Here is a 23,412-nt window from a genome sequence, read left to right as displayed (position 1 = left end):
AGGGCTGGCAGTGCTAGGAGCAGGGACGTGGGGTTTGTGCCGACGTGGAGGAGAGGTAAGCCCTGGGGGAAGAGCGGCTGCTAGCTTTGCTGCTCAAGGCTTAACACCCTAAGAGCCCAGCTGACTCCTGCTCAGAAGCGAAGCGAAACCGCAGGCACTCGGGACAGCCGGGCACCCGACGATGCTGTGTTTCCCCAAACCATGACGGGACAAAGGTTTGGGAAATGCATCGCCCTTTGCTTGCTGCCCTGGAGCTGCCTGAGCTTTGCCTGGAGTGATGCTGCTGGGCCCGGGACCGCCTCGCCTGGGGCAGGACACGTCAGAAAGGGGCTGCCCAGAGACGTTGCCAACGGGACCTACGTGCACAACAACATCTCAGGTACTCGAGCGAGCGATTGCCCGCCTCTCCCTCTGCGGGGCTGCTCGGGGCCCCACAGTGCAGGTGCACAGGGCGAAGGGTGTGGGGACCTGTTGATGATGCTTGACGGTGCTTCTCCTGGCGGGCACGGAGGCACGCCTAGGGTACGCATAGGAGCTGCAGGGCTTTGCGTGGTCCTCACGGCCACAGCAGCTTCTGTGATCTGGGAGAGATGTGTCGCATCAGAGGCAAAGTCCTAGGAACAGGGAGGAAATTTAACACTTGACTGTCTTCCTTTGAAAGTAAAGTCCTCCTCCATGTTAACCTCTATGCATATCATGATGGACCAGCTCCCTGGCCAGGGTACGGGCACACTGAACACATCCCTGTCCCCAAGGGCTGAGCTGGGACCCTTGGGAAGAAATGAGGATGGAGATTTTTTAAAAGCACAAATAATCTCCAAATGCTGAGGGTGATTATTTTTTTTTAATCCACTTCCTAGAGCAGAGCACGCGCCGTTCCCCAGCAAGTGGGACACAGCATTGGGGCTGCCGTGGGGTGACTGCCCGCCTGGTGCAGGCAGCCTGCCCGCCTCTGTGTGCGGGCAGCGGTGCAGAGCAGCCCATGCCATACTATTGAACCCTTCACCTTCCCAAACCTTTATGAACTATATGTTGTTTCCAAAATGCCTGTTGGGAACCGTCCCTGGACCACCTTATCTCCAAATCATGGCGCAGGATTGTTGGGGAAGGTGCTAGCAAGTGCCAGACAATCTAATGGTCCAACAGATCCAGTCCAGGCATCCGGGCAGCCTCCCTGGCACCGCTGAATTTAATCCTATAGACATCTCCACTACCTGTTAACAGTATTGCTGGACCTGGAGAAAGTCTGATCTTACTCAATCTGATTTGTTTCTTGTCAGCCCCTCTGGAGGAGAAGCCTACATCATCTCAGCAAAAGCAGAGGCAAACCAAACACCTCTCTCCCATTAGCTTTACTGCTGCACTCGGAATTTCCCTCAAAAGTTCCCCCTAAGCTAGATAGAGAACATCCCTACCTGCAGGTTTTAAGCTTGGCTTAACTAGAGTTGATCAGAGTGTTTTCCTTTAATTCGGGATATTGGTACCTGTGATACCTGTTACACAAGAATCTACTCATCCACATTTTCGTGGCCTTGTGTTAGTATATCCAGGGTTTTTCTGCAAGCACACAAGCAGACCGGCATCCCTTTTGGAGCCTGCCTCACTTCCAGCTCTCGCCAGGTACTAGAAAGCTGGAACAAGGACAGCACTAAAGATGCAAAGGGTGCAATGCAGAAAGGATGATCTAAGCAGGATAACTGAGTAGCTCTGAATAGTTGTGGGTAACAAATCAGAGAAAAAATTAAAGGCTGGGATGGAAAAAGTATCTCTCTATAGCATAGAGTAGTATTTTTATTGCTTTGAGCTCCAGCCAACAATATTCTCCCAGAATATTGGGGTATTAAAAAATGCCTGTCCTCTTTCTTTCATTCCTAAGGGTTGCTCTCTGCACACTGTCCCCATCCTGTACCTTTCCAGTCCCACTTCTGCTGTTCAGTAGCTGCTCACATTGCAGAGTTTGCAGCTAGAAGACTTATTTTCCAGATGAAGCCACTAGACTTCCCTACATCTCTCCTTTAAAATTACACAAAAAAAATTTCAGAGACTTGCAGGACCCGCAGGAGTGACGCAGGGGCCAGGCAGCCTTTTCAAAAGCATCACCAGTGGGGGCTTTGTCACCACCTCCACTTAATGTCTCCCCTTCTCCCCCAGCACCGTGCACGGCTCTCCCCCCGCCGCGCTACGGGTACTACGACGTGGACAGAGGCTCGGGCGTCTCCCTGGGCTCGGTCCTTGTGTACTGGTGCCAGGAGGGGTACCAGCTGGTGGGCAGCGAGAGGCTCTCCTGCCTCCGCCGGGAGAGCGCTTCGTCCTGGAGCCACCCCCCGCCCCACTGCCAGGGTAAGGAGCCCGCCAGCATGACCCAGCCCCTGTGCCCACTTACAGGGTCTCAATGGGGTGCAGGTGATCGCCACCCGATTGCTAACTCGGGAGGGGAGGCGCAGCCACCGGCCCTTGCACGGGGGGCAGGACGAGGAGGTGGGGTGTCCCAGCCACCCTAAAACGGGACAGCAGAGGTCCAGCTTGACCCAGTCGGTGGTCGTCAGCACGGGTGAGATGCCGTGCTTCAGCAGGGTCCCTGCAGCAGCGTTTCATGACCTCCATAAGGCGAGGGGGTTGCCAAAGGGGTGAATTCACCTGACATCGGCTCAGCAGATAACCAGGCCTTATCTCGATCCCAGTAACTGGTACAGAGGTCACCAACTTGGGTCAAAAGCTGATACTGGTTGACGCCCGACTCCAGGTGCCAGGCACAGGGTCTCCAGGGCACAGCCGAAAGCTTTCAGCAGGAGGAAAGCTGAACTCTGTAACAACCCAGCACGTGCTGTTTGTGAAAGCACATGCAGAGCATGTGCCAGTGGCAAATGGCACTCACATTTTTTGTGGTATGAGCTCATTGAGAACGAATGCCTGAACATGGAAGGAATAAAGTTTATTGCTTTAAAGCTTTCTCTCACGCACTGCATAAAAATAATTTCAGGAAAATTGGCCTCAAGAAAGTTATATATCTTTGCAGTGGCAAGCAAAATCACAGAAGTTGTAAACACTATATAGCCTATGCGTGAATTATATTGCTCATGCTGGACACTGAGAATTAAAGACCCGGGGCCCTTTCAGAAACAGTTTACGGGCAAACCTGTGTGTGGTGCAATAGTTGGCTGAAAAGAAGTTTGAAATGGAAAAGGTCTGCCACATTCGCTTTTGCCACTTCTTTTTCACTTGCTCAAGATAAGCAAATCCATTTTAAAAAGGTAGCATCTCATGGAGGTCAAATTAGAAACCAAAGTGCTCCAACCGTAGGACATCCCTGCAGGCGCTTCAGCTCAGAAGCGCCCCAGGCACCTTGTCCTTTAAAAATGAAGACAAAAATAAAGCAATAAAGCAATTTGCCTCAATTCAGAGCTGTAAAACCTGGTGATATAGAGTCAGTGAGTGTCTTTTGTTTATAAAAGTAAACAGCCAAATAAAAGCAATGAACTTTGTTGCAATAGGCTGCCGGTACTCCTGTAGTAAAACATTCATAAAGCTCATTAGCAAACCTTGTCTTCTCGGCTCTAAACGGAGGGTGCAAGTTTGTGCACTGTTTAATGAAGAAACAACTTGGGTGAACTGAAAAAAAATCCCAAACCTTAAATCACACCGTGGGTTCCCCAAAATAAAGAGTCTTTAAGACAGTTTTAAGGAAAAAATCCCCACAGGCCTGTTCTCTTTGAAACAAAAAGCAAATCTCTGTACTTTCAGAAGTCTTAGTTTGGTTATTTTTGCAAGGGTCATAAGGTTGGGTTTTTTGAATCTGTGTGGTTTATTACTTTGAAAACCTAAACATACTATTTTTGCAAACGTTAGCAAATTCTTTTGTATTATTTTACCCTTGGGATGGGAGCCACGTCCCTAACTTTAGACATTTACAATGCAAACATCATTTAGGTTCCCTTTACAGTTTGATCAGGATGTAATTCATCTGCCCTTTCCGGACGTCCATCTTAGGGCAGGTAGGAATCACACACTCGGATGGACCATACACCCATCCAAGAAAATTCTGAAGGATGTGGCTATTTTTTTACGACGAGGGTGGTGAAACACTGGCAGAAGTTGCCCAGAGAGGTGGTAGATGCCCCATCCCTGGGAACATTCAAGGTCAGGTTGGACGGGGCTCTGAGCAACCTGATCTAGTTGAAGATGTCCCTGCTCATTGCAGAAGGTTGGACTAGATAACTTTTAAAAGTCCCTTCCAACCCAAACATTTCTATGATTCTATGATTATGTCCATCAAAGTTTCCAATTAATTTTTCTTTTTTTTTTTTGTTTCACAAGTCCTTTTTTTCTTTCAAAAACTCATGCTTCCTTAATCCATTTCAACTTTTTTCCCTTTTCACTTTTTTTTTCCCTTTTCACTTTTTTTTTCCCCAAGGAACAGTTAAGTAAAAATACATGTTCCAGGTAAAAAAACCCCAACAAGCTACCGTCATTTCTGTATTTTTGATTCAGGGCTCAATTCATGCTACCTTTGTGCTTTACGCAAGACACATCCGACGTGTTAACGTTTTCTGTCCCATCTGATTATTTTACTTTAATTATCTGAAGAAAATATTAACTTTTCCCTTATTCGCTTTCTTGTTCAGCCAGCGCGGCGTCACCCGCGTTCACCATCATTTTGTTAAATGGTTATTAACGAAAACACACCCTGAAGCATAACTTTAGGTTATCCGCGGGGTGGGGGGGGGAGGGGGGAGCGGGGCCGGGGGGGCCCCGCTCTCCCGGGGACTCCGCTCACCGCTGCCCCCCTCTACCCCCGCAGCCGCCCCGCAACCCCCGGGCACCGGCTCCCGCGCTGCGGTGGCCGCCTCGCTGCTGAGCGGAGCCGTTATCCTGGCCCTGTCCGTCTCCTTCGCCGTCTGCTGCTGGCGGGATAGAGAGAGGAGAAGCCGCGGGGGGTGAGTACCGATGGGGAGGGGGTGGGTGGGAGGTTGTTGTTGGGGGGGGGGGGGTGTTAAGGAGCAGCCGGGGCTGCCGGAGCTGAAGGAGAGTCGCTGCTGCCATCTGCTGAGACACGCGGGTTGCACCCACTCGGGACACAGCATCCTGCGACCCACCTCTCCCCCTGCACGACACTCCCGTTCACACATCTGAAACCACTGGCAGCTTGTCACGATCATGCATAAAAAAGTTAAACCGCTGCTCCAAAGCGAAGGTATGTTTGGCTCCCATGAGGAAGACAGGGCTTTGCGAGGGGTCCCGGCGGCAGGGATGCTGCTGGCGATTGCAGAGAGGGCTCCTGCAAGGAAAGCTGCAGCACATGCAAAGCTGTTAGCTTGGTCATTTACAAAAAGCTCTCCGTAATGGAGGAATTAGGGAACGCACAATACATGGAGGATGGTCGGTGGTTTTCTGAGGCTAAGTTCAGTGGAACTGAGTGTGCACAGCCCAGTGCGGGGAAAGGAGGAGCATCCTCCTCTGGGAAGAACTGGGAGAGAAGCCGCAGTGGGGAGCAGGGCTGGGCGAGCAGAGGTGCCACCGACCAGGACCATGCTCACAGAGCGGTATCTCTGCAGCTGCGCTCCCCTGTTTTCCCAGAGCCTACAGTCCAGCAGGACCTCTTTGGTTTTGCCAGCGATGGTATCCTGAGCAAGGGATGGCAGTGACAGGGACCATGCAGGAGCCTAGCTAGGGACGCAGCTTTAACCAAGATCCTAATTCCTTATTATCAGAAGTGCAGAAGGAGTAAAAAAACCCTGCAAGAGATAACATCTCAATCTCTCAGCAGGCACCAGCCATACCTCTCTCCGCGGGTCTGCTCTTCCCCGGACTGGCTGGTGCCTCTCCAGCCCCCATTTTCTGCCGGGCTGAAACAGCTTCAATGCTTTCCTCAGGTTAAAACCACTGGGTGACAACTTTGGTTTAGGATGCAAACATGCAGTCTTTCCGGGGAGTAAATGAAAACAGCCAGCTCACAAAAGTGCAAAAAAAAGCATCTGCATGGGCATCTCTCTCTCCACCTTGCAGGCAGCAGCATAGGAGGAAAGTCAGAGGAGGACGGAAACGTGACCCCTCCACTCCAGAGAGGGGGAGGAATGCTTTTGGGAGACTGAAACACTACCACCGGCGCGATTACCACCTCTCGGCCCTCTCCAGCTCTGTGTTCCCGGGGGCGTTCGCAGGCTGCAATAACCTGGCTTTCCAAAGGTACTGCTCAGCCCCCGCGCTGGCACTGCCCCCCCCAGCTCCTAATGCAGGGGCAAGAGCTGCTCCCAGACCACCTGGAGGCAGGAGCAGCCAGATGTAAAAGCCCACATCACTTGGGTATTCGATCCCCTGCCTCACCCTCTTACACGCTCCCCCGCAGCACCTAACAGCAATGAAACCCTTGCACCCGCTCTTTTTCAAGGGGGAGGTGAGCCAGAGGACCAGGGCTCCCCTTCACTCTGCTTCAGCGTCACCTGGGTGGGCTGGGGGCTCCCATCAGCACTGCAGCCCCCTCTTACTACCCCCTCTCCCTCTTGCCTTTACCAGGAGCCCTGAAAACCTGCTAAAGCTGCCCCTGCAGAGCTGGCACCCCGAAGCACAGGTCCTGCCCCAGCTGGTGTTACAGCCCAGCACACCACCCCTCACCGCCCTGCCTAGCCAGCCGCCCCGCAACGTACCGCTGCCTGCCCTGCCCTGCCCTGCCGACCTCCCCCGGGACCTGCTCCCCCTCTACTACAGAAGCTATGAGGAATATAAGCTCTTCAACAAGTTCGGGAGGCCAGTTTGAAAATTTAAACTGCCATTCAACTTTTTTTTCTTTTTTCTTTTAACACCATCAATTCCTTGAAACTCTGCAGAGTTCAGGAAAGAATTTCACAAGAGCCGATTACATCACCTGGGGTTTCAAATGAAGAAAATTTGACACTTCATATTGAAAGGCTTTTTTGATATAATCCTTTTATTTCCCCCATGTCCTGAAGTGCACATTTTAAACGAGTTCCTGGGTTACCAGCTCCTTAATTGATCATTTTGGTGAGATGCATAAAGCCAAGATTGAGCAGCTCCAGCTAACCTATAGGCTGAGCATGTGCAGACATTCAGGTTTTAAACACAAGAGCCTGATTTTCTGTTTAGGGCTCTTTTAAAGGCTGAAAGTGAAGACAGCCAGTTACCAGGAACAAGGAATCTATGTCATTAGATAATTGGAAGCATTTACAATTCATTGCACTTGAATGTAGGCTGAGATTTAAAGGGTTTTTTTTGTTGTTGTTCAGAACTCGCCATATCCTCCCATTTCTAAACAGACAATCTTAGACTTGCAAGATGCAGTGACAAGTGTGCAAAGATAGCCAGTCAAGAGGAAAACATTAATTTATCTTTAATACAAAGGACCTAAAAAAAAAAAAAAAAAAACAAAACCCCACAAAACCAAAAACTTGGGGCTTTTCATCCCTTCTCTTCTGCATTAGAAATTCACATCAGGTGTATCAGGACCTACAGCAGCACCCGAAGAGCCAGCCTAAGTGCCATCATTTGCATTCAGAAAGCAATGACACCCATACTCCTGTCCAGGATTTCCTGGGTGTAAATACATGCATGCCTGACGCAGTCTGGGCACATGGGGCTTGTTGAGTAACATGGCATCATGTGTGCACAGAGATGCTGTTTGTGTCTCGGGAGGCATTAGTCAGAAGAGGTGCTGGCAGCCCCAAGAGCTGCTGCATGCGTGGGGCAGGGAATAAGAACAAGCACCCAGGACGTGAACCCCCAGCACCACCTGCCATCCAGTGCTCAAGGATGCAAACGGCAATACTCAAACAAGCCTGCTACAAAGGCTAAGAGTTTTAGTCTGCTGACTTCATTTCCATCAACATTTGCATCACATTTCACAGAAAGAAGCCTTAAAAGATGCAAGGTAGCACATTTTTGTGATAAGGCAAGACTTACTAGCAGATGTCTGGGAACTACTGCTGCTTCTCCCTGGAAAGAGGGCTAGGGACACTGTTTTTATTATTTCTAATAATAATAAAGGAATGTCTCCCCATTCCACCTCCTATGTCTTCTTTTCACATCACCAAGCTATGAAAAGTCTGATTTGGGGGCTGGCTTTTGATGGGGGACTGAGCAGGTGGTAAAGCTTTTACAGGTCCCTTGCAAAAGATGACAATGCCCGCAGTGGCCATTTGCCAGCAACTGCACCACGAGAAGGAAAAAAACCTTTCATTCTCCTAAGACAACTGAAGCTGTAGGAAGGACAGGAAAAACAGGAGCTGCTCTGCGTTTCCCTTCAGCTCATGTCCTAACCTTACCTTTTTCTCCTCCCTCTTTTTCCAGCCAAGTCTAACGCACAGGGAGGGAAATAATCCTGCTTCAAGGTAACCTGTTCTTCAGTCCCCTCCCAGAGTACCTGCAGAAAAAGGCGCCCTGCGTGCAGACACGCCAGCAGTGAATTCAGACACAGCGCTACGGGCGTTTTGGGCTCTCACGAGTACATCGGTGCCATACCCACGGACTACACTTCCACTTTGGTTCCCACCGAAACAGGTTTCCTGGCTGGGGATTCAGCCCAGGACCTGCCCTGGGAACAGCACTGCCCAATTTCTTGTTCACGTAGGAAGAAGTTGTCTTGTTAAGAGATGAAACCAGCAAAAAACAGAAGGGAAACAAGAGGACGGGAATGAAATTTTTCATCTCTGTTCCTTCTCTGTTCCTCTCCCCCATCATGCTTTAAGGAAAAAATAAAAACTCACTACAATTTCCCCTCTCTCCAACGAGATTTTGTGGGGAAAAAACCACAAAACAAAACACCAAACATTTGGGACGCAGAGTTTGCTGCTCCTTGGATCCAACCAAGGCTTTAAAACCTGAAGTGGGATTTTTTTGCTACATACAATTAGAGATTGACACCTGCTTTCACTGAAACTGAAATGACGCATATTTTAGATATAAAAATCTTTTGCCAAACACGTCCAGAAATATTCTGATTTTGAAGTGTCATTACAAAAAGTTAGCATTTTCAATTAAAAACTGACACAGTAGTTTTTCATACAGAGAAAAATGTCAACTTGAAACAAGCATTTTATACAACTGATATTTAAAAAATTATTTACTTGACAAAATTGAAAAGTTTCCTTGGGGTAACCTTGTCCTGATTTGTTTTTGTGTGCAAAGTTAAACTTTCTACCACAAAATATTGACCCCCAAAGCCTTGGCAGTGTTAGCCAAGTTCCTCCAGCAGGGAGAAGCTCATCCAGGTCTTCCTCAAAAGTCACCTCAAGCTTGCAGGAGACTGAAACCAACAGAAGGAAGTTGGGCAGGAAGCCCAACTCTACCACAAGTTATCCTACCAAGCCCTTAGTCTTTGCCTCAGTTCCTTCTCACCTTGGACGAGCACAACAAAGAGCCGAGTTAAGGTTGTGAAGAGCCACGCTCAGCTTCACTTCGGGAAGGCACCATCAGTAAGGCAACAGGAAGCAAGCACTGTTGGCATTTATTTGCCAAAAGAGGAAGGAGAAGGAAGGTAACTACATAGAAGCTTTAAGTAACTTGTAAACGGGAAGAAACAAACCTCACAAGCCTATAAAAGCCTATAATCCCACACATTCTCACCACATCACTCAGCGGTTCCCACTGGAGCCACCATCTACTAACCCTTCCTTCACCAGAGCAGCACATGAAGAGCTGCCCTCCCCACCGTTTCCCCCCTGCAGACCACCAGAGAAATTCCACCTTTCTCCACGCTAGGGAAAGAGGTTTCCAGCTGTCGAAGATCCAGGCCTCCCTACAGGGAAGGTGAGGCTCCAAGAGGTTTAGTTCTAACATTTTATGTAACATCAAATGCAATATCCAATGATGCAATACATTATATATCACATTCCTATTTATTTTTTTTTTTATTATTATATACATGCAATATCCAACAGAAAGGTGGGCCCTAGAACTGGAGGAAACCATCTGAAGAGGGGTGGAGATAGCTGCAAGGCCAGCTCATTGCTGATTCTGTCCCAGGCAAACCTGACAAGCAGTCACTTTTTGCTCAGTGTCTGAACAAAGTGAGAAAACACCCTCAGTTGGTTTTAAAACGGGATTTTAAGCTTCAGACTCCACACTGGAAACCTCAGCCTCCATACTTATTTAGAAAGAGCTAAACAAGTTTTGGTCACAACTTTAAATTCTTCAGTGAAGCTCAGTGTACCAGCCTCCTAGGACTGTCGGCACCGACAGAAGAGGTTTTAGACCCTCCCTGAAGATCTGGGCAAGGTTAATGCTGGGACCTGTAACATTCAGATGCTAAAGCCAGGAAACTCCAAAAAGATATTAATTGTGATCTTGAAAGGAACAGCCACCCTCTGCCAATACAAGCTTTCCAGCCTACCATGTTAAGTGTTGCTGTGCTGGTAGGAAGAGGAGAGCACCGAGCAACTCCCACCCTCTCTCCAAGCATCTCTGAAATGGAGAGGGATTTGTAAGTCTGAGGACTGGGGGAAAGAAATACTGATCTAGCAAGGTTTCAGAGGAGAAAGCACCAGTAACTGTGCGATGACTGTATCCCACTGAAAGACTCCACCTCGTCGGTGTTGCAGGAGGTGGGCTTCTCATGACCACCATAGGTCAGGCAGATCATTCTCCCATCAGCTTTAGATTAACAAGGACTTTTCTACACTGTTTTCCTCTACAGTGACACCACCTCTGTTCAAATGACTTCCACACCTAGTATCACTGCATCAGACCACCCTAAACCAGTGCTTTTCATCAGCAAAGCCGGTAACAAATCTGGTGCTGCCAGGATCACCCAACCCACCTCAAACCTCCACCGTGCAGCAGTTCAGACTCCTGCACCCCCGCAAGTCGCTTTAGCTCCCTGTACTTGTATGGCAAGAACTTCATTTGGCCATTTCCATCTCAGGAGCCTTCACTTTGCCACATAAACATAACAGCAGTAAGCCTAAGGCAAAGGCAAACCCCAGAAAGAAGGAAGATGAAGATCTCGCTCATATACAGTGCTCTCACATGTACATTGGAGCATACTGAGGCTACACCATTTCTTACACTGTAACCCAAAGCTACGACGATACTTCATGTTTTTCCTCTTCAGGAGCTTTGTGACAGCCATAAACAGAAGAGGACCTAAGAGCTGTTTCTCATCAGTGGAATGTCCCAAAGTAGGAAAAAAGAGATGCTGGGATTTGGGAGAAGAGGAAGAAGCACAAGTTCTTACAGTTACTACATCCACATTCAGCCCAAACACATGATAATACATCAGTGAAGCGGAAAGCACTTCTAGAGCTAGCCATATAGCCATACATTGCTGGAAGATGTAAAGCAACAACTACTCTTAACAGACACGCATTCATGGCAAACAGCACTTCACACTATTTGCTTTATGTGTGCTAAGAATTCACATCACTAGCAGCTGGACTGCAGGAGAGTTCATTCCTCTCAAGGAGTACCTACAAGCCCTTCAAGTAGGGCTGGTGACACAACTCCAGTCCCCTAACCCTTCAAGCACTGTGCCCCCTCCCGTGTTTCTCAGCACACCTCAGTTCTGAGCAGTAACAGTTTTCATTCCAGCACTACCGCTTTTCCCAGAGGGCATTAGTCCCAGGCAATACAATCCCACTCACTGGATTTACGTATGGTGGAGACTAAATCTAATCTCCTTTGCAACTTAAGGCAACTTCCATCCATCCTGAGGAGAGGGACGAACATGAAGCACCCAGGTAACTGTTTTACAATCTTTTCAAGCATATTTTTCTACACCTTGCAAGGGTGAGGGAGGAAATTGGTGCATGACCCCTCTTGCCTCCAGAAAAAGGCGTTCAAGCCAAAAGTCTCCACAGCAGCATAGCCAGCTCTACAGACCTGTAAAAACCCAAACCAAACCAGAACAAAGAAAAACACAAACCCCCCAAAAAACCCAAACCACCACCACAAAACCCAAACCAAAAGAAAACCATCCCCCACAAGAAAACCCAAACACACTGCATTTTCCCCAAAATCCAACATCTTGAATGCCTATGATTAAACAAGCATCTCAGAAAAATACTTTTTGGACAACAGAGTCCATGATGGAGGGGAAGGAAAACAAAAGTCTGGAGTTCAGGAACTAGAATACAAACTCCACTTCACAATTAAAAACTGTCATGGAAATTGGCAACGGTGTTTTAAGTACGGTTAGAGCAGCCCTGTCAAGAGACTGCATTTACAAGGGCACATACCTGCTCACACTTGACTTGCAAGTAGGAAATGGAAGTTATAGAAAGAAGGAAAAGGAATTTATGCAATGGCTCTTCACCTTCCCTAGAAGGTGACATTATACTCCTTGCTGTACTCCAGAGAAATATCTTTCCTGTATTAGATATTAAAAAGAAAAAAAAAAAAAAGCAGCCATGAACCCTTAGTATCAGTCTAGCACTTGCTTACCCCCAAATTACTATGCTTGAATTGAGAATTCATTGAAAACGCAACACAACTTCTTATACCAACACATTCATGGCTAATAACTCCCTTCCTTCCCTCAACACACATTCATATCCATTTTGGAGGAGTCTGGTCCATCCTCTTTTTCCAATTTCATCTCCACCAGACACCATCTACCAAATGGGTTGCTAGTCCTGGGTCGCCAGCCTTTTAGTCAAGCACTGTTCTTGGCTTAATGCAAGGAAGAGCTGCAAGTGTCCATACAATATATAAACCAACAACAGACCATGTAGTGAGATGATCACATGGTCAAAGCAGACACATGGATGCTCTTTCAATAAAGGTTCCTGTTCAGAACTTCTTGTCGCAGGAAGAGTTCATCAACAACAAAAAACCTCAGGAGAAACTAACTGAGCTCCACACGGTTGAACAGAGTGAAATGCCAGGTTGCTTCCCGACTGCGGGGAATGCAGGCGCCTGCATCAGACAGTAGATAAAGCTAGGCTGAAAGAGGCAGAAGCTGCCCCCCACCCCAACCAACCTGAACACTGATACATTTTAATGTTATAACACCAACGTTACCCAACAAGGAGTCTTTCTTTGGCAGGGTGGGGGGGAAGCACCATAAAAAGAAAAAAATAATTCCAGTTGCTAACCTTTTCCTTAAGGCTAATTTTAGTCAGTAGGCCGACCACACAAGCTCTTGTATGGCAGCAGGGAATAAGTGCTCTCCTGAGCAGCCGAAGCCTATTTTCTAGTGGTATCAGACCACAGGCATAGTTTTCCTTCAGTGCATCCTAAACTGCAACAGAGACAAATCAAGAACCGAAGAACGCGGCAGCTTCAGGAATTGCTGTGGTCGATAGGAAGCAATTACAGCTGCTTTGGGAGGCCTGCCATTTTCAGGGTCAGGAAAGGCACCTCTCTAAAAGAGAAGTGTTAAAGGTCGAAAAATGTCTGTCTCTAACAACTGGGGAAGAAAAAAAAAGAAAAAAACCCAAAACAAACCAAAAAGCCCATTGCATCTTCACCAGCACCTCCAGCAGACCGTTCCCACTGGGTTGCTGCCAGCGCCAGGAGCAGCAGCAGGCACTGCCACAGGAGAGGACGTTCCCAGCCTGCAGTCCCAGCGGGCAGCACTTCTCCTTCCATCACCAGCAGTTCGAGCAGGGAATTGTGCAGGGGCTGAGTGACAAAAACATCGTCACTTTGCAGGAAGTGCTGGCATCAAAGGGTGTGCACATTCTCCCAAGTAATCAAGGCACACGACTGATCTGCAGCAACGATGCCTGCCCAGAAACAGTACAAGCAGTTCCGTAATGCAGACGGTAAATACAGCACTAAACGGCAACACAGGTAAAAGAAAAGCAAAAGCAGGCAACCACCCACAAGTGATGTTTTACAAAGCAGGATATTTAGAGTCACTTGATGCAGATTCAATGCCTGGTTCCCCTGTCCAGCGATTGATTCAGGACTTGCTCCCGCTCCCCGGACCATGAAAGGCCAGTCCCCCCTGCCCCCGTTAGGTGCCCACATTTCAGCGCTGTGAATTCCCTTCCTTGCCCCTACCAGCAGCAAACATTTCAGGAGGGCAGCCAGCCTGAACAGTACAGCTCACACCAGGTGAGAAATCCTTCTGCACAGGCATCTCTAGGATTTCAGGCGCGCTGCTATCCTCATGAGCTATGTCAATCCAGCACCCCAACCGCAAGGTTGCTGGTTTTAAATACCTCTTGCTGGAAGTATAAGAGCTTGCTGGAGGCCTTCTGTATGTTAAGAGCTCTTCATCCCCTGTTGTGCAGTGACAATATTTTATACCTTTAAGCAAGGAAGCTGACGGAAACAGGGAGTTGTAACTAGAATTCTCTGCCACACCTTCAGACACATTATTGCATGCTATCTATCCCAAGTGCCATGGCATTTAATTCAGAAAGTATAAACAAGTTTTTCAAGCTTCAAATTTAAAAGGTTGACACCAATAAAGGTTAGAGACAGACAGCCTCTAGCTATTGCCATGAGTAAAGACAACAGAATCCCTTTAAATTTTTAAAGTGTGTATGCTTTTTCCACCCTTCAAGACAGAAGTCACCATGCAAAGCTATATTTCCATGAAAAAGTAACTCCAGTTTAGATGAACAGGGAAAAAAAAAATGAAACATGCAATGACATGTGGTTTTACCAGATGCAGTAATTAAAAATCCAAGTTTAAAAAAAATAAAAAGCAAACACAAAGTCATCATCAAGTTTTCTGTTTTATTTAAGATTTTAGTTTTAATTCTGAAGAAAGAGGTACATTTCCTTGGTTTTAGTTTTAGCGTCAGGTTATAACCATGTTTATTTATCTGTTTCTTTTTTCCTGTCTTTTCAATACTGCACAAACGTCCAGAAACTACAGGGTTAAGTAAAAGCTGCAGGCAGAGGAGGTCAGAGGTTGCTCCTGATGGTGATCATGTGGCCCCAATGCAGTGCTATCCCAGAGTGCCCTAATCAGGTGAATCTTTGTTTTTTTTAAAAAAAAAGAAAGAGAGACTGACAGAGGAGACAGAAAGACTGAAGTAAATATCACTCGTGTTTCAGCTGCTTATAATTATATTATGTATACGCTAGGTATTAAATCCGTGAATACTTTTTAAAACATTAAAGTTTACTTTAAATCTAAAGCCAAAATTAAAGAAAAATCTTATTCTCCCCTCTTTAAACCACTCTTTAGCAACATGCCAGTTACTCATAGCTATAAGTGTTTTGTCTTTCAACACACTTCATGTCAAACTCTGACTGACACAATAGAATCCCCTTCTCAAAAAAAAAAAAACCATAGCAATTTCCCTGTGTAGTGCCACACTGAATGCAAAATAAATGCTAGGCCACTGCTTGCCCCACATGTTCAGTAACTTCATTTAAATTAAATACCTTTTTCATGTTTCTGCATTTGATTCTGCATTGCATTTTTTTCCCCTACTGCAGGTTGACACTTTTCCACTAGGCAGAAATACTCATGTGCAAAAGACATAAGACAGTAATATTCTCCTTAAGCATTGAGACTGCATTTTGATTTCTCTCTCTCTTTTTTTTTTTTCTTAGAATGGTTAGAAAATATTTCAAACAGTGTATTTCAAACACTGGCTCAGCAGAAACTTAACGAAAAGATACAGTCATGACCCTGTGATGGCATTGCATTTGGGGGGGAGGTTTGATCAGGAACTGGATTCTTCAGAAAGAAAGATATGACAGGGAACAGTAGGTGGGCATGGGGAGGAGTCAGGGTGGGACACTTCCTGCATTTCTAATGTTTTGGGTTTTATTTTTCTTTTTTTCTTTTTCCTCCTTTCCTAATGACGATCCAGCGCTGAGCTCTGTAGTAGATCTGTGGGGGTTTTACTGGGGGGTCTGAAGGCTGTCTGAAAGCCTGGGGGTGGGGAATGGAAGCTGGTGGGGTTTGAAGGAGGAGAGTAGGGATTCCAACTGGCTCTGTGCAGAGGGATCTGTGTGCCGAAGGGGTTACTGTGGTGCGTCTGTGATGGCGCTGCACTGGGGCCGTCCACCTCTGTGAGGGCCTGAAGAGATTTTAGCCAATGTGGAGGATTGTCGTCTTGAAGGGTGTCTAAACTGTTTCCTGTGGAGGCTGGGATACCTATGAAGAGAAGAAAAAAACAGGGATACAGAAAAGTCAGAGCAGAAGCAATAAGCTGAGCACGAAGGAGGTCAATTTAACCTAACAAAAAGCAACAGTGAGAAAACATGATTAGTTTGTACAGAGAATGCATTTTACATTATTATATATAATTGCCCTGCCCACAAAACATTTAACATTAAATCCAGATAGGAGAAAGTTCCCCCTCAGAGCACTTCTTCATAAAACACACATTGTTCTATCAAACGTCCTGCGCAAGGACTGCATCCCTGTTGACGTGACCTTACCACACCAAACTACCAGTACACTGCGTGCTTCACCTCCTACTCTGCCTACTTGAATCATGCTTCAGCCTCTCTAACAGGGAAACACAACCAGACAGCCTTATAAAAGAGAGCTTTATAAACAAGTGGAGTATGTCCCTTTTTAAATAAAAAAGTCCAGTGAATGCCTTCAGTGCCTCAGGACCAGCGGCGCACATACCGGACATGCCATCCAGCAGAAGGGACACCTACATTGACCCTATAGATAAGCGCTGATCCGCCTGACTGCCTGCAAAGGTCCCGGGCATGCATTGCAAAGGCCTAAGTGACGCTTTGTTACACCTAGTGGTTCCACAAAAATTCCTGGACCCTTGAGGTTTTGTGGATGGAAGCTGGAAGAGACCACCGCATACTGACTTTTTCTTTTTTTCCAGATGTAAATCAGTTTGTGCCAAATACCCATTTGATGGTTTGCCAGCAGAGCTGAAGGAGTGAGAAACGGTTACCTGTGATGATTGCGGGGTCCATCCAGCTGCCAGGGCTGTCCCAATTCAGGCTGTCGGTGGTGGCAGTGTTGGACGTTGGTACACTGTGGTTGGCGTTGGAGGGGGAAGAAGCATTGGGCAGTCCACCAAAGTTGATGTTAATGTTCGGTAGAAGTGCCCTTAGCCCGTCCTGCCATTCCTTCATATTTAAACTCTCTACAGAACTGCTGTTGTCTGGGAGATTTACCAACAAAAAAAATGAAAGATAAAAAAATAAAAAGCTGAAGTTAGAAACAGATGTCCTTCTTTGGTGGGGTATGGGATTTTGTTTTTACTTTTTAAGCTAAGCATTTAATACTGTTCAAAAACTAGGGTCAATGTTTATATGATTGATGAATTACTCAGAGGGGCTGGCAGGTTTTAAACCAAGTGTAAGGGAGTGGGAGAAAGATTTAACTCCTCCCCCAATTCGTGTTTCCCCGTTTTTTTCAGTTCAGAGACTCAAGGGCACAGTGGCTCTCCCTCTATTACTAATAGGGGAAAACCTACCAGATCCTTTATGAGAATACATCTGTTGCAAGCTAGATAACCCAATTAGGCTGCTTTATTAATAGGCAGCAGGCTCAAAAGGGTTGTTTTCTTTGAAGTATATGAAAATGAAGAAAGGCTAGGTAGGGCTTTGCAATAGAAACCGAACATGAGGAACCAGAGAGGCGGAGGAATATCACAAAAGTTTTTTGTTTTGTTATAGCTCGCTCATTCACAGCCCTACAGATGTTCTTCCGAAGGAAATGGTAATTAGGTCTCATGAAGTTGGAGGGAGTGCAATTTCCTCTTGCAGTCGAAGAACAGTAGTGAAAATTCTTTAGAGATCTTTCAGAATAATTCCCGACACAGCAATATCCTCAAAACTTTGGTTAGAAGCAAACCAGCTGGACACCAAACCAGTCAAGTCTCAACTATTTGCCTAAATGTTTCAGGGCACATATTGAAAAAGGACAACAGGATAACGTGGCTATTAGCACTACAGCAAATGATCCCCGAACACAAGCGTTAAACCATGCTATCTAGAACAGACTATCAGGTTCTATGATCCATCTCCTGCTTTAGGTATGTCAAAGCAAAACAAACCAGACACGAGCATCCTAGTATTTATCAGCCAATGCAGAAAGTCACACTAAATTAACTTGTGGTCAAATACGTTTGAAAAGAAAGTGTTGGGTAGTACGTTGGCAGTATGCTCTTTTTGACAAAAACCTAGAATACAACTTTTTTTAAACCATCTCTGCCTGTCCTAATTGAAGAAAGGACCTTGATGTCAATCAGAAGTATTACAGTGAGATACTTACATAATACTGCTACGTCATCAACAATGGAAGAGATTTAAGTCTTCATGGAAAATTAGAGGATATCACTAACTTGCAACTCTATGTTGGAGAGTGAAGAAATCTCACTTGCTATCAAAACCTGCCTTGGCAATTTTTGTAAAGCTGAATGCTCAGAAAGAACTGATGTCTCGAGCAATTACCTTCTCATAACTGGGGGGGGGGTGGGAAGCAAGTTCTTGAAATCCTGTGCTTTCACGCAGAACTTTCCTTCCCCAGGCCAGAGTTTTTTTAGAATAAACTTTATATAAGATTCTGCTTCTGTACAAAATTACAGCAAGCAACTTCAATCACAAATCACAGCAAGTCATACCTCAGTCCACGTCACCAACTGAACTTCAAAACAAATTACTATGCAAATCTGCTCTATCCACTTCGCCTGTGATGACTGTTGGAGCAATGCATTCATTTCTAACCCTATGCATGCCTAATGCAGCTGTTCTAGCACAGGCATCCATCTGCATGCATAAGTGTCCCCACGCAGCAGGATGGCGGCTGACACCTAGAACGTCGATGGCCAGACAGACTGATGCTGTGCATGGAGCCTGGACAGGGATAACAGCTCAGATGCAAAGAGTGTACTACAAAAATCATCCCCTCTGCCTGGGCAAGTTTGCAGAATACGTTTGACCACAGATGCTGGAAGGTTTACAGTTGACTGCTGTTATCCCCACTCACTGGCTGAGGCTGGGGAATCACTCTTCCTCAGAGGTTACAGCGTGAGGTACCTCCATGGGGAAGACAGACAACTCCTAAGCATTCCCATAAATAAAGAAAAGACAGGTCAAAAACCAGGTAGTGGAAGTAAACCCAAAAGCCTGCCTGTTACTACATGCATCATGTTACATCTAAAGATTAAAATTTTAAAGTGCTACAGAAGAAAAAAAGCAAGCAGTAACAGAACTGCAGCTCTGCCTCAAGCAAGTAACCTAAGACCAGCTTTTTAGTAACACCTTAGCACACAGATGTTCCTAGACATAAGTGTGACTGTATCCACACACTGTGTGCAGCAACGTGCTCTGTGGGGCCTGCCGTACAAGTCACAGGCTTATCAGTGATTCGTTCTGTGTTCGTTCAGCATCAAGCCATAGTGCATACAACTGGCTTTCACTTCTACTTTCGTTTCTCCTACTGTAAATCAAATCTACTTCCTGTTCCCTCCAGAGCTCCCACTTTTTTTTTTTTTGCAATACTAATGCACACAAAGTTTTAAAGAGTTTGATGCAATACATTTTTCATTCAAACCTATGATCCAGGGGTTAAAAAAAAAAAATCAAAATTTTAAAAAGTATTCGTCAGAAATATCCTTGATAGATATTTGCTCACAACCCTCTTGAACATCCATAAGCCTATTTGAGACAAGTTCTAAATTCATTTTTCAGAATAAATGGAGCCAGCTCACCATCATAGAAATAACTGTGCAACAGACTGTGCATGATACACCATTAGTTTCCACTTTATTTTCTCACCGCTGCTTCCAACAGCTTGTGCAAAGAAAAGCAGCTCGGTTTAATTACTCGCTTCTATTACAAGGCAAAAAAACACACACAAGATGCTTACTAGGACCATGCATGAGTGAACATACTCATCGCAATACTTGTGAGCTGGGGATCTGCAAGCTCATGATGATCTTAATTGTGGACATTACTTACCCCCAACATGCCCTCAAAGCTCATGTGCAAGAAAATAAACGTGTGTAGTAAACTACACACCTGCAACATGTCATTGAGGAAGTCTAATGAAGACAAAGCCAGCAACATCTCACACTTACAAGGAATAGCATAGGAAAATAAATGTAGTAGGGATTAGGCCACCTTGGTCTAAGAAAATACACATATTTTTGTTATGTTATTCTCCATTTAAAAAAGACATAATACAGCATACATAAGAGTCCAGAAAGATAGCAAGCAGTTGAGATACAAGATTTTCATGGAAAGGAAGAGGCTGGCACTGTTTGGTGAGGAGATACTAATCTGAGGCAGGTATAGTGCACCATTGCTGTGTACCCTCTCCAACATAGAACAAAAGAAAATAAAAAGAAACTGAGGAAGACTGTCCTTTATCTCAACTGTCAGTACAAAATCCACTTGGAATCACAGACGTCAAGAGATGAAAGGCCCAAAAGGATTCAGTATCTATAAAAACTGTATTATTTGCTAGCAATAAGGAAGTTTGTTTATTAAAATCTTGTGCTCCTGGGTACAAAAGTGACAAAACAGAGAATTCCAAAATTTCTTTCCAAGCTTTCCCAGACAGCTGGGTTTGTGGGGCTAAAAGGCAAGCTATGACAAAAACATTGCCCTCTGACACCAAAGAAAGAGCAAGCAACACATTACTCAGGTGTCTGTAACAAGGTTTTCCAGCTTGGCTAATAAATGCACAGAGTGAAAAAAAACCCAACCCCAAACATGACCAGAGTTTCACAGCTTTTGTCAGTCTCCCAGCCTCTAAGCAGAAATGCTGCAATTAAATTTTTCTTGTAATATGGGATCTGGTAAGCAATTAAAATGCATTAAGGTGTTAAAGTAGATGGGATCAATAGAGACTGCAACGCTCTACAACACTCCCTGCACTGCCTTCCGAGGCCTCAGGTACTAGCTATGATAGGTAGAACACCCAGTTAGAAAAACTCCTGATGCAACCCAAGTATGTGAGCAGTCTCCAGGCACCATACAGCAATACCCAAACCAAACAATTAAAATCATCATGTCTTTGCTGGAGTCTGACAAGTTTTAAACAAGAGCCTAAATGAAAATGCAAGTCCACCCCAGAGGCAGGAGTTACTTCCACCACCTGAAGAAAGTATCTTCAGAAGAAATTACTACTTATCCCTCAGCTAGTTTGTCTTTTTTGTTAATTAAGTTTATGCTTCACCATGAAGCTAGTACCATAGTTAAAATGAGAAAAGGTTAGCTCTCAGTTAATACAGATCTATTAAAAAGGGCATTTGCCTATTATCTTTTCCTAATTCTACACTTAATTGGTTGAGGGGAGCAATTTTTAGCAATTTTTTGACTAGCTAGCAGACCTCTCAGTTGGACATCATAACCTAGGAGCGTGAGAACCAATACATCACTGTTTCCCCCTCTCAAGGAGTGTCTCCTTCTATAGCCTCATCCTAATTTAAAGCAGTAAGTCCACAGACAGTGGGAAAACATTGAATAAAACAAGTTAAAACCCAGCTGACTGCAATGAAAAGATTTTGCACACCAAGGAAAATTGGAGATTCCTCCCCCCATGCCTCAGCTTTGTCTCAGAGTGGAGAATAACCTGGTGAAGCATCACTGAAAGCACCACTATTCACATGAAAAATAGGCTCACATACACATCCTGAACTCCAGTCTTTCCTTGAAGTGCATTTCTATCTGGTCTAGTAGAAACTTGTGTTTACAGAAGTGAACAGATCCCACAGTTCTAGCACTGAACTTTTTCATGTGCCTGAGGTAGTATGCCAACATGAAATAAAAGCACTTTTATGTAAAATTTTCAAAGTCAACCACTGTCTTAAAGTGAGCAAAGGGAAGGAAAAAAAGCTTAATGACAAGCTTAACCTGTCCACCCAATTGAAATAAAAAATACTTAAAGTTAGCTTAAAATGGAATATGATTGAGAAGTCTGAACGTTCATCTGTATGAAAACTGGTCATTTAATGAATTTCTAAATAAAATCATTGCCCCATCATGACATCCTACCAGATAGTCTGGTAGCGTTACTTCAATATCCTCTACCTGCAATGCCTTAACATTATTCCTTCAAATCAGGTAAAGCCATGTGTATTTGGGAGAGAGACAGCAAAGAGGATGATGGCCAAGCCAGAAACACTGTTCTGTTGTACATCATCAATTCTTCGGAAGACATTTGCACAAGCGTCAGCTGCATTGACGCAGGCTGCTCCGTGACTTCATGAATTCTGACAAATGACACAACAATGTAGACCCACAGGTGTTTCAGATTTGGCTGCACCACATTTGTGATGTTGATGCACTTGATCTTTTATATTGAGGGTGATGGGGGTGATGGGATAGCATGTCTTACAGTTTACTTGGCGGGAGACAAGCCCACTAAAATGAATGTCCTACAGAGACTAGACCATTTCAAATTATCGCCCCAATTCCGATACAAGTCCATGGTCAAATCCATATCAAAATTCACACAGTACATGCTTAAATAAATATGACTAATAGCAAAGATCACAAGACCATCACATTAAGTAAGTGTAAAGCAAGCATGTATTTCTCTGCTCTGCCAAAATTATATTCCAAGCTATTAAGAGCCTGATTTCGTACTAATTGTGTGAAACCATTAAATATCTTTATGCCAAAAGTTGAGTATTCTAGTTCTGCTGAAAAGCAAGCAGTCCTGCAAATCTAGGTTGCAGTTATTTATTTCTTTAAGAACCCATCAGTATGCCATGTGTGTGACCACAGCACACAACAGTGCTACAGAAAAGCTTCAAATAAGCAAAAGAAATTCAGAGGAAAACCATCACATGAGAGAAAAATACACTTATTAGCAATGTCACATACCTGACTGCACAGAGTAGCAACGAAAGAAGCGAAGAGACTATCAAGGTGTATTCAGTAATAGAATGGCTATTGCAATGACCTGCTTGTAAGGTGGCCCTTGTGATATCTCCAAGGACACTGTACAGTAACAGATAGTTTTGAAGCCTTGGCAAGACAACCAGAATGACAAAGTTCCACCTGGGGTGGGGGCAAGAAAAAAAAAAAGATAGGAGAAAAAAGGAACAGAAAAGACTACCAGAAGACTTTACCAGGAGTCTTTCAAGTCGATTAGAAACAAACGGGGCCACCAGAAAAGCATACCCTTTGCAGTGACATCCCTGTTAGTCCCAGCCTGTGCTTTGTGCTACCATTTTCACAGATGCCACAGATAGTCTGTGCTTTCCGTGAAACAATCTGTTACCCTGTTCTGAGAAGTGACTGGGGCTTCTCTATTTTCATCTCAGATTGACTTTCCACTATTGGTATTTCTATTTTGCAAAAAGTTGTCCAATATTTCACTCAGGGGGGAAGAGAAGGAGAGGATGTTTTGCCACATCCTAAAATGAAATGATCCCGATCACATTCGATAAATTCAAAAGCCTTCCATCCAAAGCTTATATACTTAATTATCAACAAAACAGTTATGATAAAAACTGTACCTATGTCACTTTAATATGAATAATAAGCTTGTTTGCTCATGGAATTTTTAAATCCATGAGTAAAATCCCATTTAGACTACTACAGTCTGAAGGATTTCGC

The 23,412-nt window shown here is 45.1% G+C and overlaps 2 protein-coding genes across 11 annotated transcripts in view; one reads left to right on the top strand and one right to left on the bottom strand.

Moving 5' to 3' along the window:
* Positions 1–201: 201 nt before the first annotated feature.
* LOC142085527 (uncharacterized) lies at positions 202–8,013 on the top strand. Its single transcript, XM_075157615.1, has 5 exons — positions 202–379; positions 2,152–2,340; positions 4,799–4,934; positions 6,004–6,183; positions 6,511–8,013. The coding sequence occupies exons 1-5, from the start codon at positions 202–204 to the stop codon at positions 6,749–6,751; spliced, it is 924 nt and encodes a 307-aa protein (XP_075013716.1). The 3' UTR covers positions 6,752–8,013.
* A 6,604-nt stretch (positions 8,014–14,617) lies between these two features.
* Positions 14,618–23,412, bottom strand: part of CNOT4 (CCR4-NOT transcription complex subunit 4) — an 84,467-nt gene continuing 75,672 nt past the window's right edge. For 6 of the 10 annotated variants that reach the window (XM_075152152.1, XM_075152203.1, XM_075152175.1 and 3 more), the window contains 2 exons: positions 16,785–16,997; positions 14,618–16,015 (listed from right to left, as the gene is read on the bottom strand). In XM_075152152.1, coding sequence (XP_075008253.1) covers positions 15,714–16,015; positions 16,785–16,997 — 515 coding nt within the window. In that variant the 3' untranslated portion in view covers positions 14,618–15,713. The remainder of the gene's footprint in view (positions 16,016–16,784; positions 16,998–23,412) is intronic. The other 4 variants (XM_075152232.1, XM_075152183.1, XM_075152222.1 and 1 more) reach the window with 1 other exon arrangement.

The sequence above is a fragment of the Calonectris borealis genome, chromosome 1 (genome assembly GCF_964195595.1).
Source record: "Calonectris borealis chromosome 1, bCalBor7.hap1.2, whole genome shotgun sequence".
Lineage (NCBI taxonomy): Eukaryota > Metazoa > Chordata > Aves > Procellariiformes > Procellariidae > Calonectris > Calonectris borealis.
This window is presented reverse-complemented; position numbering and strand designations above follow the sequence as displayed.